Source organism: Rattus norvegicus, chromosome 17 (assembly GCF_036323735.1).
Source record: "Rattus norvegicus strain BN/NHsdMcwi chromosome 17, GRCr8, whole genome shotgun sequence".
NCBI lineage: Eukaryota > Metazoa > Chordata > Mammalia > Rodentia > Muridae > Rattus > Rattus norvegicus.
This window is the reverse complement of record NC_086035.1, coordinates 77,385,119-77,400,007: the sequence shown is the minus strand read 5'-3', so window position 1 is coordinate 77,400,007 and position 14,889 is coordinate 77,385,119. Positions and strand designations below refer to the sequence as shown.

Genomic DNA, 14,889 nt, shown 5'->3' with positions numbered 1-14,889 from the left:
AGCCCAGAGCCCTAGGAGCGTCCCAGCCAGAGCGTGTGCATCATTTTGAGAATCAGAGACAGATAAGGAAGTCAAATCTCACCACCACTGTCACAAGCTGCCCTGTTGCTTGCATATTATGTGCCTCTTAAAGAGTGTCTGTCTGTCTGTCTTCTCAGCACTGTGGACCTGGGTTCAATCAGCAGCACAACTGTTTGTAAAGCTTTAATATGGTGTATAAACTACTTATGAGAGTCTCAGTTTCCCTCTTCTTACAAGAAAAGGAAAGACCAAAATGTTATAACTGAGGTCACCGCTGAGTAGTGGCTCCTCAATTTTTCTGATATTTAAATTTTCTGGTAATAATTTTCTCTTCTCAGAGAAAATTAAGTTTTTTTAATTAAATTTCTAAAGACTTCCAAATGCATTGAGTCATCCTTTATAACTGTGAGCTCTGGGTCTAACCTTGCAAATGTGGTATTTTACAAACACAGGGGCTGGGGACATGGCTATGTAGCTAAGAGCACTTGTTGTTTTTGCTGAGAACTGGGTTCAATCCCAGCACCCACATGGTGGTCTACAACCTCCTGTAACTCCAGTCCTAGGGCGATCTCATGCCCTCCTCTGATCTCTGTGGGCACCAGGCACACATACGGTGCATAGGCACGTTTGTAAACACTCATACATAAAATACAGTGAACAAATTAAATGAAAAATATTAAAAACAAACAAAAACCCTGTGAGCCTCAAACTAAAAATTATATATGCTTACATAATAAAAGTCGATCCTGGGGTACGAGTGTGTATGTAACATGGCTATGGTCATTTTTAATCTAGCAACAAGTTAAGCAAGTGTGGTACACTGACAGCAATAAGTAACACAGTAGTTTGTTTTCAAAAGTAACAAAATGGTAAAGCCGTTCTCCTTGCCCAGTTCTTCTGTTGTCCTCAGAAGCAACTGGAGCTGTCTGGCTCCTGTTTGTCTTCCTAGACGTGGCCCAGGACCCGTACACAGCAGATGGAAACATTTTTAGGATCCATAGACAGAAGCATATGCTACCCGGGACTATGCTTGCAGCATTTTCCACTTTGATGTCAAGGACATCACTTCCCTAGCTTTAGCTCTAGTGTCTTACCATGACAATGCTAATCAAAACAGCAAAGGACTGGGAGGTAATCTTAGCCTTAGACACCAGCATTCCAACCAGCACTACACCTCAGCGGACGACCAAAGAGCAATCTTGGTGCTCCTAGCACCAAGTCCTAACACGTAACAGGGGCTTCACCGTAGCTGTTCAGCAAAACGGTAGATCTAAATATGTGATGTGCATATTAACAGTGTTATAAAAGACTGAACAACGGCATGGGAAAATCTACTCTGGAAGCCCGCACTTGTATGTAAAGACCCCAGTAACAAGCAAGCACTCTAAGATCTACTAACTATTTAGTGGCCTAATAAACAACAAATTCAATGTACCACATATGCAACATATTCATAGAAGATCTGTCAATATAAAAATATTCAATATAGTGGGTATCAGTGGAACATTTTTCTTCATGATGCTAGGGACAAACCCAGGACCTAAAGCATGGCATACAAACATCTCACCACTAAGCTGTAGCCCGAGTCCCTAGACAAATCTTGAAAGCTCATATACATCTAGAGATATCTAGAAGCAAATAATGAAGAGAGAAATTTTAATCATGGTACTAATTCTAAGATATTATAAAACCAAATATAAAAATGATTTACGATTAAAAAGCAAAGATGTCCAGTTACTCAAACTTTTCAAAAATACTGTATTTTGACAGTGCATATTAAAAAAGCATCAGGAGTAATTATAAGTGGTAGCCTACTATGCAGCCTTTAAAGGATAAGAAGACCTCAGAATCAATCAGTAGGTTAAGGATCAGCTGGGTTTAAGAATCGTGCCCACTGAGAGGTGTCTATGTGCACATTCTCACACGGCGGAGCAAAGCCTGGCGTTTGCAATGACTCCAAATGCTCCTAACTCAGGTATGGCGCTCTGCCTTCTCTGTGCTCTGTGAGATGAGCGAGTGGCACCAGGAGCTGGTGTTAAGAGTGAGGACGCTGCTGCTCTCCGCTGTGCAGTTTGAGTCTGGGACGCCCACTACAGGCTCCTGCTTTTTGGTTCCCAGCTCACGGTGCCATTTTGAAAGCTATGGAGAAGCCAGTAGGTGGTGGCCGTGGCTGGCAGGCACTGGTCCTGAAGGCACAGACTCTGAACAAGATTTGATTGGGTGAAAAGTATAAAGGTATTTATGTTATTTAAGAATTTGTATATCCTCTGTGTATAGGATCTAATCCTAATATAGAGTCTATAAATAGTACGTTTTCCTTTTCTTTCTGTGGTGGTTTGCATAAGAATGGTCACAATAGGCTCCCAGACTTGAATGCTTGGTCACCAGGGAGTGGCCCTATTAGGAGGTGTGGTCTGATTGGAAGAAGTGTGTCCTGGAGGGTGAGCTTTGACGGTTCACATGTTCGAGCTAGGCCCAGTGCACGTCGTCTGTCTCTGTGTTTGTCTGTCTCTCTGTCTCTCTCTCTTCCTGCTGCCTGTCCATCTAGACGTAGAACTCTTAGTTACCTTCCTAGCACCATGTCTGCTGCATGCCACCATGCTTCCAGACATCCTGAGAGTAGACTAAACCTCTGAAATGGTGAGCAAGCCCTAATTCAATGTTTCCTTTTATAGGAGTTGCTGTGGTCATGGTGTCTCTTCACAGCAAGAGAACATTGACTGAGATACTCCCCACCCCCATCTCCTTCACTTGAGACAAGAGTCTCACTATGTGACTCTGACTGGCCTGAAAATTGTTTTGTAGACCAACTTGGTCTTGAACTCAGCGATCTGCCTGCCTTGGCTGGGATTAAAGTCGTGCACCAACATGCCCACCATGCCCCAACTAAATAGTATATGGTCTTAAATTTAAAAATTTAAGAATTTAAATTTAGCAGTTTTATATCCCAGAGAAATGAGACTAAAATTTATTTACAAATAAGCAGCTCTATTCCATGAACTTTGTCCAGGATTCTCAATATTATAAAGGTGAAAAAGTCACTTACCTCGTACTCTATACAAGGATCTGGAGAATCATCATTACAATGAATAAACCTTTGGAGAGAAAAAAAATGCAAGTTTTTGTTAATTTATGCATATTCATCTTCCTAAGCAATATGAAAATATGATTCCAAAGGAAGTATCCAGAAACAAAGGACTAATGCCAATCCAAACTGTAGTTACTGAGCATTACTTGGCCTTAAGTACTATGCAGTCTCATTTAATCCTCAAAACAGCATGAGCAGCTCAGATAATCTCCATTTTTCTGTCAATGGGCAAAGAATCTAAAATTCAAAACGGCTTGGCCAATAAGCTAGGAGCACACAGCTCAGGTTGTCCAGCTCGAGTGACAGGAAAACTGTCCACTCGCAGTGCCTGTCCTCCTGCTGAGTCCGCAGGCTGCTTACTGTTCTATGACATCACTCTGCTTCTGAGAGCCTTGCAACGTGGCTGCACTCCACCTACAATGAAGGTAGGATGGAAGCCACTATCCACCTTAGCGCTCACCCTGAGGGTGAGTCAGCACACCAAGGACTGCTCCCTGGACATTAGCTTGGCCACAGAAAGCCACAATGGCTGTCGTTTCAGAAGACATTGGAGAACAGTCCAACCCTCCATTAGGCACCCCCTTCTGAGGACTGTTTCATGTCCATCTGTGCCAAGCACTGGACCAGCACCAGGACCACAAAATCACCTAGGACTCCAATGTCCTTTAAGGGGCATGACAGAGAAAGCTAGCGCGTGCACGCACACACACACACACACACAAACACACACACACAGACACACACACACACACACACACACACACACCCCATTTCAGAACACCAGGGAGAATAATAGAAAATACTCTGATATAAAAACAAGGAAGCATCTGACTGCTGTCATGTGTGGGAGGGAGAGGAGGAAGGAGAAAGGGGATCCACTGTGAGCAAAGGGAAACCACCCATTGGTGCCTGTCAGCTATGAGGAGGGGTGAAAGTTGTGGACATGGAGTGCTGGTTATTTTGTGTTACTTTCACACAAGCTAGCATCACCTGAGAAGAGGGAGCAGTAGTAAGAGCCTGCCTCCATCGGATTGGCCTATGCACATCTGTGGGGCATTTTTTTAATTGATGGTTGAAAAGGGAGGGCCCAGTCTCCTGTGGGTCATGCTATCCCTGGGCTGGTGTCCTCCGTTGCATAAGGAAGCAGGCTGAGCAAGCCATGGGGAACAAGTCAGTAAGCAGCGCCCCTCCATGGCCTCTGCTTTAGTTCCTGTCTTAGCGTCCCTGGATAATGGCTCTAAGCAGGAAGAGGAAATGAATCCTTTGCCTCCCCAACTTGCTGTGGGCCTGTACGTTACCACAGTCAGGCAAGGAGGAAAGCCCAGGTGATGCGGCCCTCAGCAGCTACTCACTTTTATCTTTAATTAACACTGGCATAAATTATCAGAGAGAGTTTGACAAAATGGGAGCAAAAAAAAAAAAGATAGTTATGAAATGGCTTGTACATGTACATCACGTATGATGTGTGGTACACATCTGTGGAAAGATGAGCATGAAAAGCACTTCCAGGGGCTGGCGAGATGGCTCAGCGGTTAAGAGCACCGACTGTTCTTCCAGAGGTCCGGAGTTCAATTCCCAGCAACCGCATGGTGGCTCACAACCATCTGTAATGGAATCTGATGCCCTCTTCTGGTGTGTCTGAAGAGAGCGACAGTGTGCTCATATAGAATAAATAAATAAATCTTTAAAAAAAAAAAAAGAAAAGAAAAGCACTTCCGCTTTGCAGGTGCTACGGCTGGAAGTGAGATGTCCCTCACAAGTTCATGTACTCAATACTTGGCTCCAGCCATTAGCGTGGGAACTCTAGCAGTGGGGTCTACCTGACCAAAGTGGGGGTGAGTGTCTGAAGTCAACCGAGTCATACTCCCTTTCCCTGTCTCTGCTTCCTGGGCACCATAAGGTGGGCACCTCTCCACCATAACGCTCTGCCTCACTGTGGGCACACAGCCACCAGGCCACAACTCCTGGGATTAAAGCCACGAATCGTGAGCTGAACGAGATTCTCTCCTCCTCTCCAGTTTTGTCACAGCAGTCAGGATTCAGCTAACACAGACGTGCTGAGAAAGAGCTCTGCCGATGACAGCACAGAAATTCTCGGGCACAGAAAAATCTTTTTAAGGCTGTCTTGAGGATGGCGAGTAGTCAGGCATAGACTTTCATGATTAGCAAGCATAAAGCCTTGGATACAATTTGAGAAAAGGGAGCATCGAGTCATTTGAACCCAAACCCAAGTGTAAAGTCTTTTACTTCGGGGAAAGTGTGGCTGTGTTCGCACTCTGCGATCGTTTGTTTTTACATTGCAAACAGTGACAATTTTGGTTTACTTGACTGGCTGAGATCCAGAGAAAGCAGATTTCTATAACCACTAATAACTGGGAACCAAATGATTTCATCTACAACCTAGTTCAGAAGAAAGGCACAGTGTGCTTTATTAAGCTTCTGTGGATCTTCTGTTTTACAGTAGTGAATGCTTGTGTACCTCGCACTATTGAGTAGCAAGTGTGAAAGACACACTCAGTCAGAAGCCACACTGTCTCCTCATGGACGGAGGTGGGGAAAGCTTAAAACCCTCAGGCTAAATTTAGTGGGTAGGGTTGGGGGGAGGGAGGAAGGGAGAGACAGAGAGAGAGGGGGAGAGAGAGAGAGAGAGAGAGAGACAGAGACAGAGACAGACACACATACACACACACACACACAGAGAGAGAGAGAGAGAGAGAGAGAGAGAGAGAGAGAGAAATACATAACACACATACAGACAAGACTTTAGCCTCAAGTGGTATCAGTGTTGAAAAAGAAAAATACAATCTACCACTAATCAAATTTTATTTCCATAAGGAAGTCAGGAAACTTGTTTTAACACACGCTGCTACCCAGAGGTTTTAGCCCTGCTGCCCAGAGGTGCTACCTGAAGACCTCATTTTCCTTAAAAGCGAAAACCCTTGTTTCAATTCAGCTAAGGTGTGTTACCCAAAGGAGCTACGCTTCAAAACTAACTTTGATACATTTAAACTCCCTTAAGCAGAAATAAAGCTTACAGGTTGTTTTATGTTGATCAAAATTAAGGTCATGAAATGTCAGGTTAATAAAAATTACCTCAATTGTTCTTTAAAAATAACTACCCTTTCCCCACAAGGACCAGCACGAGAAGCATTAAGAATATTAATGGAGTTCCCATGTTTTGACACCAACCACTAGAGAGACAAGTAGAATATTCTAGGTTAGATAATCTATGTCTCAGACAAATAATGCAACCTACATTAGGAACACAGGAACTGCTTGGTGTGATGTGCACCATGACCTGAGCTGACCCAGAGCACTATTATGAGCTCTAGGCTAGCCTAGGCTACATAATGAGTTCCAGGCTAGCCTGAACAGTGTGCAAGAAAATAAAATGAAAAGAAGAGTGAGGAAAAAAAGCAAGAGCAAGGAGGGAAAGAGGAAGGAAGGAAACAATGAACCAGTGTCAGGAATGAAATCACAAACAAGACCTTGAGTTCTCTAATAAGCCTCTCGGTTGTTTTTCCATTGCCAAGACAAAACACCATGACCATCACGGCGGGGAGCATGGCGGCAACCAGGCAGGCACAGCTGTGGAGCTTACAAACACAAGCACAGGGCAGAGAGAGACACCATAACTGATGTTAGCTTTGTGACACACCTCCCTCAACAAGGCCACGTCTCATCTTCCCTCGACACCTGCACCAACTGTGGACCAGGCACTGTATGATTGTCCTAGCTGGCCACCAAGCTCTGGGCTTCTCACATGTCTCGTCCTTCACCCCTAGTGCCAGGGATTCAGGAAGGACAGCCTCATCCAGCTTCATGTGTGCTGTGGGGACCCACACTCAGGTCCCCACGCTTGTGCTTTACCGACTGATCCATCTCCCTAGCCTCAGTTGTTTAAAGAACGCTTCTAGAGTCCTACAAACACCAATCCCACCCTTAGTCATCACATCACTACCTAAGAATACATTTAATGCGCGTTTGCATTCTTCCACCCGTATCATTATTTTTAACAGGTTTAACAGGTTCATGTATGTTTTAAATGAGTAGTTTCAGAACATATGTGGTATTGGAGGTTATTGTGGTAAGCATTTTCTTCTGGAGATAATCAACCAGATGGGTAAGAGGTGAAGGTGCTGCTGAGACAGTCGAGGCTGAAGAGAAAGGCCATCAGGAACTGTCCAGGAGCTCAGCTTGAGCAGAAGATGGGGCAACTTGACACAGTAATAACTCTCTCTTCAGAAAAAAGGGAATATTACAACACCGTGCTTCACATCAAACAAGGACTTACTCTATGGAAGGAAACTTAAAGCACGGGCAGAAAACAAACGACAAACTCTGAGCAAGGGGGAATCCAGTTTTGGTGGCATAGCTCTTCTGACAACCAGATGCCATTTCTTTAGATTTTTCAATTACCGTTAGAAAGGGAAAATAAACGTGAAGTAAGGGGGATCAGAATTATCATAAATCTCTTCTCCAAAGAGACAAAATGCATATTTTCTCAAAAAATCAGAGTTTGACAGAAGTGTCCTCTCTGGTCCCCAGCTAGTGGCACTGTTTAGACAGCTTAGGAGGCCTGTCCTCGGTGTCTATCAGGTGTGTGCCTGGAGGTCTTCAAGCTCTACAGCACTCCCCGTTAGCTCTCCCTGCTTCCTGCTCGTAGTTTGAGATGAGAGCTCTCAGTTGCTCTGCCAGCATGCCTCCACTCGGCCATCATGGACCAGAAACCCAAGGGAAGCCCTTCTTCAGTCGCAGTGCTTCACTGTAACACAAAGTAATCAAGGCACGACCTAAATCATATGCACGGTCATCTAAATACGTGAAGCTGGAAAATAATATGGGCCTGGTGATGTCAGGCCCACCCACACACAGGAAATTGACACCTGAAACTCGCTGAGCTTCTTTTGCGATCACGTAAGTCTTACCAGCAATTTGGTTGCCTGTGATTATAATCATTTATTTTTAAAAATTTCAGAAATAACTTTCAAGTTTAAACTAAAAGTCCCTCTGCATTCCGCTGCCTTGCTTCACCCTGCCCAAGACGAGAACCCTCCCTAGTGTACCTAGTGTCTATTTGTGACACACTACACGTGCTAGGAGTGTAGTAACTGTCTTATTACCAGTTGGATGACCTGGGTATTGCAGTATTTGCGGTCAAGGAGCTCTACTGTACAACAATAACAACCCCAAGCTCCAGCAAGTCAAACCTGCCAAGAGAAGCCACAGCGTGCATTCTGGAAGTGAAAAGGTGGAACTTATCATACATATAGGAAAAGAAAGCCAATACATATGGCGCTCAGTACTATCTCTGACTTCAGGCATCCACTGCAGGTCTATGGGCAAATCCCCTGCAGATGGTGGGTGACTTCCTGTAATAACCAGTTTTGTGATACTATTAAGAAAAGTATTATGTTGAATGTAGCTAAGTGTACATTGCTAAGGCAAAAAAAAAAAAAAAAAAAAAAAAGTCCCTGGTCAAATCTACTTCTCTTCATGACTGGATTTACTCTTTTACGCACACGGCTTTTCCTCTAAGTGTTAACTGAACATTAGGTGCATTGTTTTCATACTGAACCGACAATCAATAAAATAATTAATAAGCGAAGTGTAGTAAGCAGTAAGTATATCGCAGAGAATCCTGATGTGCAGACAAACAATGCAGTCAGCAAATACCACGCAGAGTCATGGTAAGCCATGTAATTCAACCTCCTCTTCTTAAAGCACCTTGTCTACAGTCATCAAGTGAAGGACAAAGGCAATTACAGAACATTTTGCCTGTGGCGGACACCGGCTGGACCCTCCGGCTGTTCTCACCTGGCAGCTAACAGAATCTGCATTCTCCAGACTCCGTGCTTCACAATCAGGCCTGATTGAAACTACCTGGGTCTTGAAGTCCCTCAAAGGCCGAGCGCTAAGTGAAAGCAGCTCACAGTGTCTGGAGGGATCTACAGAGTACAAATGTAAAACCACTGACAGATGAGGGTCATCAGCCCCCAGTGACTCCTGTGCCAGAGTGACCGACCATAAGGACAGTGTTTCGTTTTGCTTTGAGTTTTGTTGATTTCTCTAAGCCAGAAATACATGGCCACAGAAATGCTTGCCTAACACTCTTGCCTCTGTATGCTGTTTTTACGATGCTAGAGACTGAGCGTAAGGCCTCCGCATGCCAATCACACACTGACAACTGAACTGCCTAGGCATGCTGGGATCTCCTTCAGAAGAGGAGCTGAGGCTGAGGCAGTGACTGGCAGAACCAACCAACCAGGCAACCAGCCACACGGTCAATCAACAGGCGTGTGTGTACTCACGCACACACTGCATTTCTGTAGCTTAAAGCTGAGTTTACTGGCTGGTTTAGCTAAAGTAACTGGTGTTTAGAAGAATGGCAAGGGATGTCTAGAATAGCTTCTCTGCGAGTGGGACAGAGGAAATAAGGGCGCACGCGCAGGCAGCCAGCGGCGGCAGCAGATTGAGTTCCTCAGTCAAGCAGAGGCCTCGAGAGACACAGCAACTGTGTGCTTTTGAGTGTAGCCCCGCGGTTACTTTAAGGATCTTTACTGCAGGGCTTTACAGAGGAAAGAATTGTCCAAACAGCATGGTACAGTACAGAGCAGCAGACACAGCCCACAGAGTGCTGTGGCTGATCTTCCAGAGGACCCAGGTTCAATTCCCAGCACCAACACAGCAGCAGGCAACGTCTACAGCTCCAGGGGTACCAATGCCTTCCTCCAGACTCCAAAGTCACCAGGCATGCATGTGGCACACAGACATACGCGTGCAAGTAAAATGCCACATACATAAAACAAACAAGTCCAATATTAAGAAAAATGGGGCAGGCGGGCTGGCAGGATGGCTCCCAGGCCCTTGGTACCGAGCCTGAGAACCTGCTTGACCCCTGAAGCCAGACAGTGTGGGAGAGAACCAACTCCTCTATGTTGCCCTCTAACCTCCACATTCTCTGTGACACTTACACTAACACACAAAATAAAAATATGTGAAAAATGTAAATAATATTTACATTTACATTATATCTCCAAATGAAAAGAAACCCAGAATATACATAACTGCTTATGAAGCTTGCTCACCACACTTTCCTGTTTTTCCTCATCAGTAGTTATGAATTTTGTTTTTCTATTATAAGCATACCTGAATTTTATAACAGGAAACATTACTTACATGTTTACTGTACATAAAATCTTGACAGTTAGGCATGTCCACTGTACAGCATTTATTTAGAAGAAAAAGAGAAGTTTGCTCTGATCGTCATTTGAGGGCCATGCCGCAGCTCACGATGCAGAACTGTTACGGGCGGCACGAGAGTGAGTGTGAGCAATGGGAAGAGCCACCCACAGGACACTTACGGCTGTGTGAAGTCATGAGTGATGAAGTCCGAACTCTTGAAAAGCAGGAAGATGTCACTGAGGCTTTTACACTTCAGAGAACTGTTCATTGCTATCCAGTATGCATCCTGAAGGATAAACAGCGTGAGTTAGCACGCATCCCACGAGCGCAGCTCAGGCACACACACACGCATGCGCGCACACACACACACACACACACACACACACACACACACACACGCACGTGCACACACTCGAGAGCAGTAGTGCACAGCACCTCCAGGGCTTACAGGAAACAGCCGAGGAAAGTGTAACAGAGCTGTCAGATGCCACATTGCACTTCTCAACAAACAGCAGGACCAGAGCATGCCAGACACTCAGTTCTGTAGACTGAGGGCCATGATGGCTCAGCAGATAAGGGCACTTCCACCAGCCCTAACCACCTGAGCTCAATCCCACGTCCCACAAATTGTCCTCTGGCCTCCAAGTATGCAACGCACAAGAATACGCACAAAACAAACGAGTGTAATATTTTTAAAGAGTGTAGTTGTGCACACTGAGATAGGAGGACCCACACACTTCAGACCAGGGCCAAACACTTTCCAGTGGTTTTCACACTAAGATGGGGTTAATGAAGTCACACAGGTCAGAGAAAACACTCAAGTAGTGGAGAAGCAGCTACTCTCCAAAGTAAAAGCGGACATTTCCATCCTTCCTGTTGGAGGAGACGACCAACGAGCACCTGAAGTTGGATGCTCTGGGCAGTCAAGACCCTGATCAGGAAGGAAGAAAGTGAAACAGTTTCACCATCGCAACCTAAAGCTGGGCTGCGCGGGAGACGTGCACAGAAAGGAACCGGGCTCAGTGCAGTGTGAAGAAGTTACACTCTACAGACAGGCTAAGCTACACGCTGACAGCACCAGTAATGAACCAAGACTGCCCACTGTCCACACTGCATGGAGAAAGCACGGGTGCACACAATCATCCCATAACCAAATGGACAGGTGCATAAGGAATTAAAAATCAGAAATAATCTTCCTAGCTTAAGTGGGAAACAAAGAAATTTAAAACATTATTCAGATAGATGAAAAGTTGACTGAGAAACTAAAAGTGAATTTAAAAACTTCTACATGATGTCTTTATAATTTCTCCCAAGGAAAAGGACAATAAACATCTGGTTAAAGGAAGTATACCCAATATCATATTTAATTCCACAAAAGCATCAGGATGTGCACAGCACAGCACACAGCTGAATAAAGAGTAATGCAAGTATCGAGTCTAAGGAAGGGAAATATGGAGTGAGAAAATGTTAGTGATCATAGTGGTATACCTCAGGTGAGGCAGGGTGTCTGCAAAAGGAAAGTCACAGCAAACACCGAATATGTGGAGAAACTCCTACAAATATGTAAGTGACTCCTACACTTCCTGCCATTGTGCACAAGTGTGTGTCTGTGTGTGTATGTCCGTGTGTGTCTGTGAGTGTGTGTGTCTGTGCGTGTGTCTGTGTGTGTGCATGTGTGTGTGTCTGTGAGTATGTGTGTATATGTGTGTGTGCATGTGTGTGTGTCTGTGTCTGTGTGTGTATATGTGTGTGTGCATGTGTGTGTGTCTGTGTGTGTCTGTGTCTGTGTGTGTCTGTGTTTGTGTGTGTGTCTGTGTGTGTGTGTCTGTGTCTGTGTGTGTCTGTGTGTCTGTGTCCGTGTGTGTCTGTGAGTGTGTGTGTCTGTGTGTCTGTGTTTGTGTGTGTCTGTGTGTATCTGTGTGTGAATGTGTGCGTGTGTCTGTGAGTGTGTGTATAGGTATGTGTGTGTGTCTGTGAGTGTGTATATGTGTATGTGTGTATATGTGCATGTGTGTGAGTGTGTGTGTGTCTGTGTGTGTATCTGTGAGTATGTATGTATATGTGAGTGTGTGTGTGAGTGTCTGTGTGAGTGTGTGTGTCTGTGTGTGTGAGTGTGTGTGTCTGTGTGTGTGTATCTGTGTATGTGTGCATGTGTGTGTCTGTGTGTCTGTGAGTATGTGTGTGTCTATAAGTATGTGTGTGTGTCTGTGTGTCTGTGTCTGTGTGTGTGTGTGAGTGTGTATGTGTGTGTGTCTGTGTGTCTGTGAGTATGTATGTGTGTGTCTGTGAGTGTGTGTGTGTCTGTGTGTGAGTGTGTATGTGTGTGTCTGTGTATATGTGTGTGTATGTGTGTGTGAGTGTGTATATGTGTGTGTGTGAGTGTGAGTGTGTGTGTCTGTGTATGAGTGTGTGTGAGTGTCTCTGTGTGTGTATCTGTGAGTATGTATGTATATGTGAGTGTGTGTGTGAGTATGTGTGTGTGTCTGTGTGAGTGTGTGTGTGTGCATGCCTGTGTGTGTGTATGTCTGTGAGTGTGTGTGTCTGTCTGTGAGTGTGTGTATGTGTGTGTGTGTGTCTGTGAGTGTGTGTGTGTGTGTGTGTGTGTGTGTGTGTGTGTGTCTACAAGGTTAGGGAACAACCTTCAACAGTCAGCTCTCTCCTGCCTTGTGGGTCCCTGGGACTAAGCTCAGGTCCTCTGGCGAGGTGGCAGCACTTTACCCACGGTGCTGTCGCTCTGGTTCAACATACTGAGTAGTGCTTTCAATAGAGAAAGCCTTGTTCTACTGAGTAGGTGATGTTTTAAAGAACGCAGACGATGAACAGACCCAGAATTCTAGTCCAGTTGGCAACACAAGAGGTTAAACTGTCTTTTGGCAGAATATATAGTATTTCACAGAAAGTACAAGCTACAAAATCAACAAAATTAAACAACATAGGAAAAACTATAATAATGTCAATGGCATTTTTTTTCTGAAATTAGGAATGTAGTGGAAGGTACATTAGATCCTCTGTGGGAATATAAAATGAAATAAAGAACAAACCAAACAACTACTCAAACAGTGAGATTTCGTTACATCTTACCCTTGGGGCACTCCAGTTAAGCTTAGGGAAGACACTGCCCCCCAGCGAATTGATAGCTTCTTGGACTTGAGTATTGAACTCAGGAAACTCGGGTGCCTATAGATGGGAACAAATCGTGAGCAAGTCAACATCACTGGAAGGGACACGGAACTCATGATCTCAACATTTTAGTCAGGCTATTAAAAATAGCATCATCTATAATACAAATTATTGTTCCTATTCCTGCACTCAATTAAATAAAATGACCAAAAAAATATTGTTTGCCAGAAAGAGAAACAAAATAATCATCTTCTTAAACAGTACTTTCCAAAACAATCAAAACCCACATGTCTGAAAACACAGATGTCACCAAGTACATGATACATGAGGATCAAATCAGTGGTTCTTTCTGAACACTAACATAACACCAGCACCTAAAGCCAAGTGACGGCGTATGCCCTGGGGTCCCACTGTATGGAAAGAGAGGCAGGAATCAGGAGCTCAAGACATCCTTGACTACACAGCAAGTTCAAGGCCGATAGGTCTACATGATACTCTGTGTCTAAGAGTCTGGGCGAGGGGGAAGAACTGGGGGGTAAGGCAGTGGATAGCTTTGCACAGCAAGCATAAGGACCCACGTTTAACCCCTCAGCACAAAAAGATGTGACTGTTTCCCTCAAATCCTCAAAGTCATTCAACCTTATGAAACACTAAACCATGAATCCTACAGAAAAATTTAAAAGATAAAGTCTCCCTACAGCACACCCTTCTGTGATTTTTCACTATCCCTGAACTGTGAACCTGGTAAAGTGTAGGTAACTCATAATGCTGAGAAAGAGCCCACGGGTATCCTGTCTGAAAGGGATTAGGCATCCTCTCTGCCTTCCCAGAGGGTTACATTGTCTCAACACTCCTGATCACTGTCTTTTTACACTCTCTCTGAACCAGTTTTAATACCTGCTTGGTTCCTCCAGGAGTTAGGAATCAAATCTTGAAAATATGTTAACCAAAGAGTTTTGTATCTACACTGGAATCACGATTTATTCTCTGAAAACTACTTACAAACAGACTACACTACTATCACTGTTTGGAGCTCACAGCTCAATTAGCTGATTTTGAACATGGATAGCAGTGAGCTGTCCAGGAAAATGTTCCCATTGTGAGCAACCTAAAAACACACTTTCATTTGCTATCCCTAGACTTTGAGACCTTACCAGCTGCCTTTCTAACCTGAACGCTGTACCATTCACTCAGAAAGGGTAAGCTTCCTTTTTCCTTTTTTCTTTCCTTTCCTTTTCTTTCTTTCTTTCTTTCCTTTTCTTTTTTTCTTTTTTTTTTTTTTTGTGGTCTCAATCGTTTTTTAAGAACCACAAAATGCTCTGTGTGTGTGTGTGTGTGTGTGTGTGTGTGTGTGTGTGTGTGTGCGTGAAACTTGGAGGAGGAGAAGGGGGGAAGAACTGTAGTTGGGATGTAATAAATAAGAGAATAGAGAATAATAATGATTTAAAAAGAACCACAAAACGTACATAAAAGTT

The 14,889-nt window shown here is 44.3% G+C and overlaps 1 protein-coding gene across 2 annotated transcripts in view; it reads right to left on the bottom strand.

Moving 5' to 3' along the window:
- Positions 1–14,889, bottom strand: part of Cdc123 (cell division cycle 123) — a 44,284-nt gene that overhangs the window by 12,652 nt on the left and 16,743 nt on the right. For both annotated transcript variants that reach the window (XM_063276027.1, NM_053877.4), the window contains exons 5-7: positions 13,376–13,471; positions 10,474–10,580; positions 3,068–3,116 (exon numbers count right to left, since the gene is read on the bottom strand). In XM_063276027.1, the coding sequence (XP_063132097.1) occupies positions 3,068–3,116; positions 10,474–10,580; positions 13,376–13,471 (252 nt within the window). The remainder of the gene's footprint in view (positions 1–3,067; positions 3,117–10,473; positions 10,581–13,375; positions 13,472–14,889) is intronic.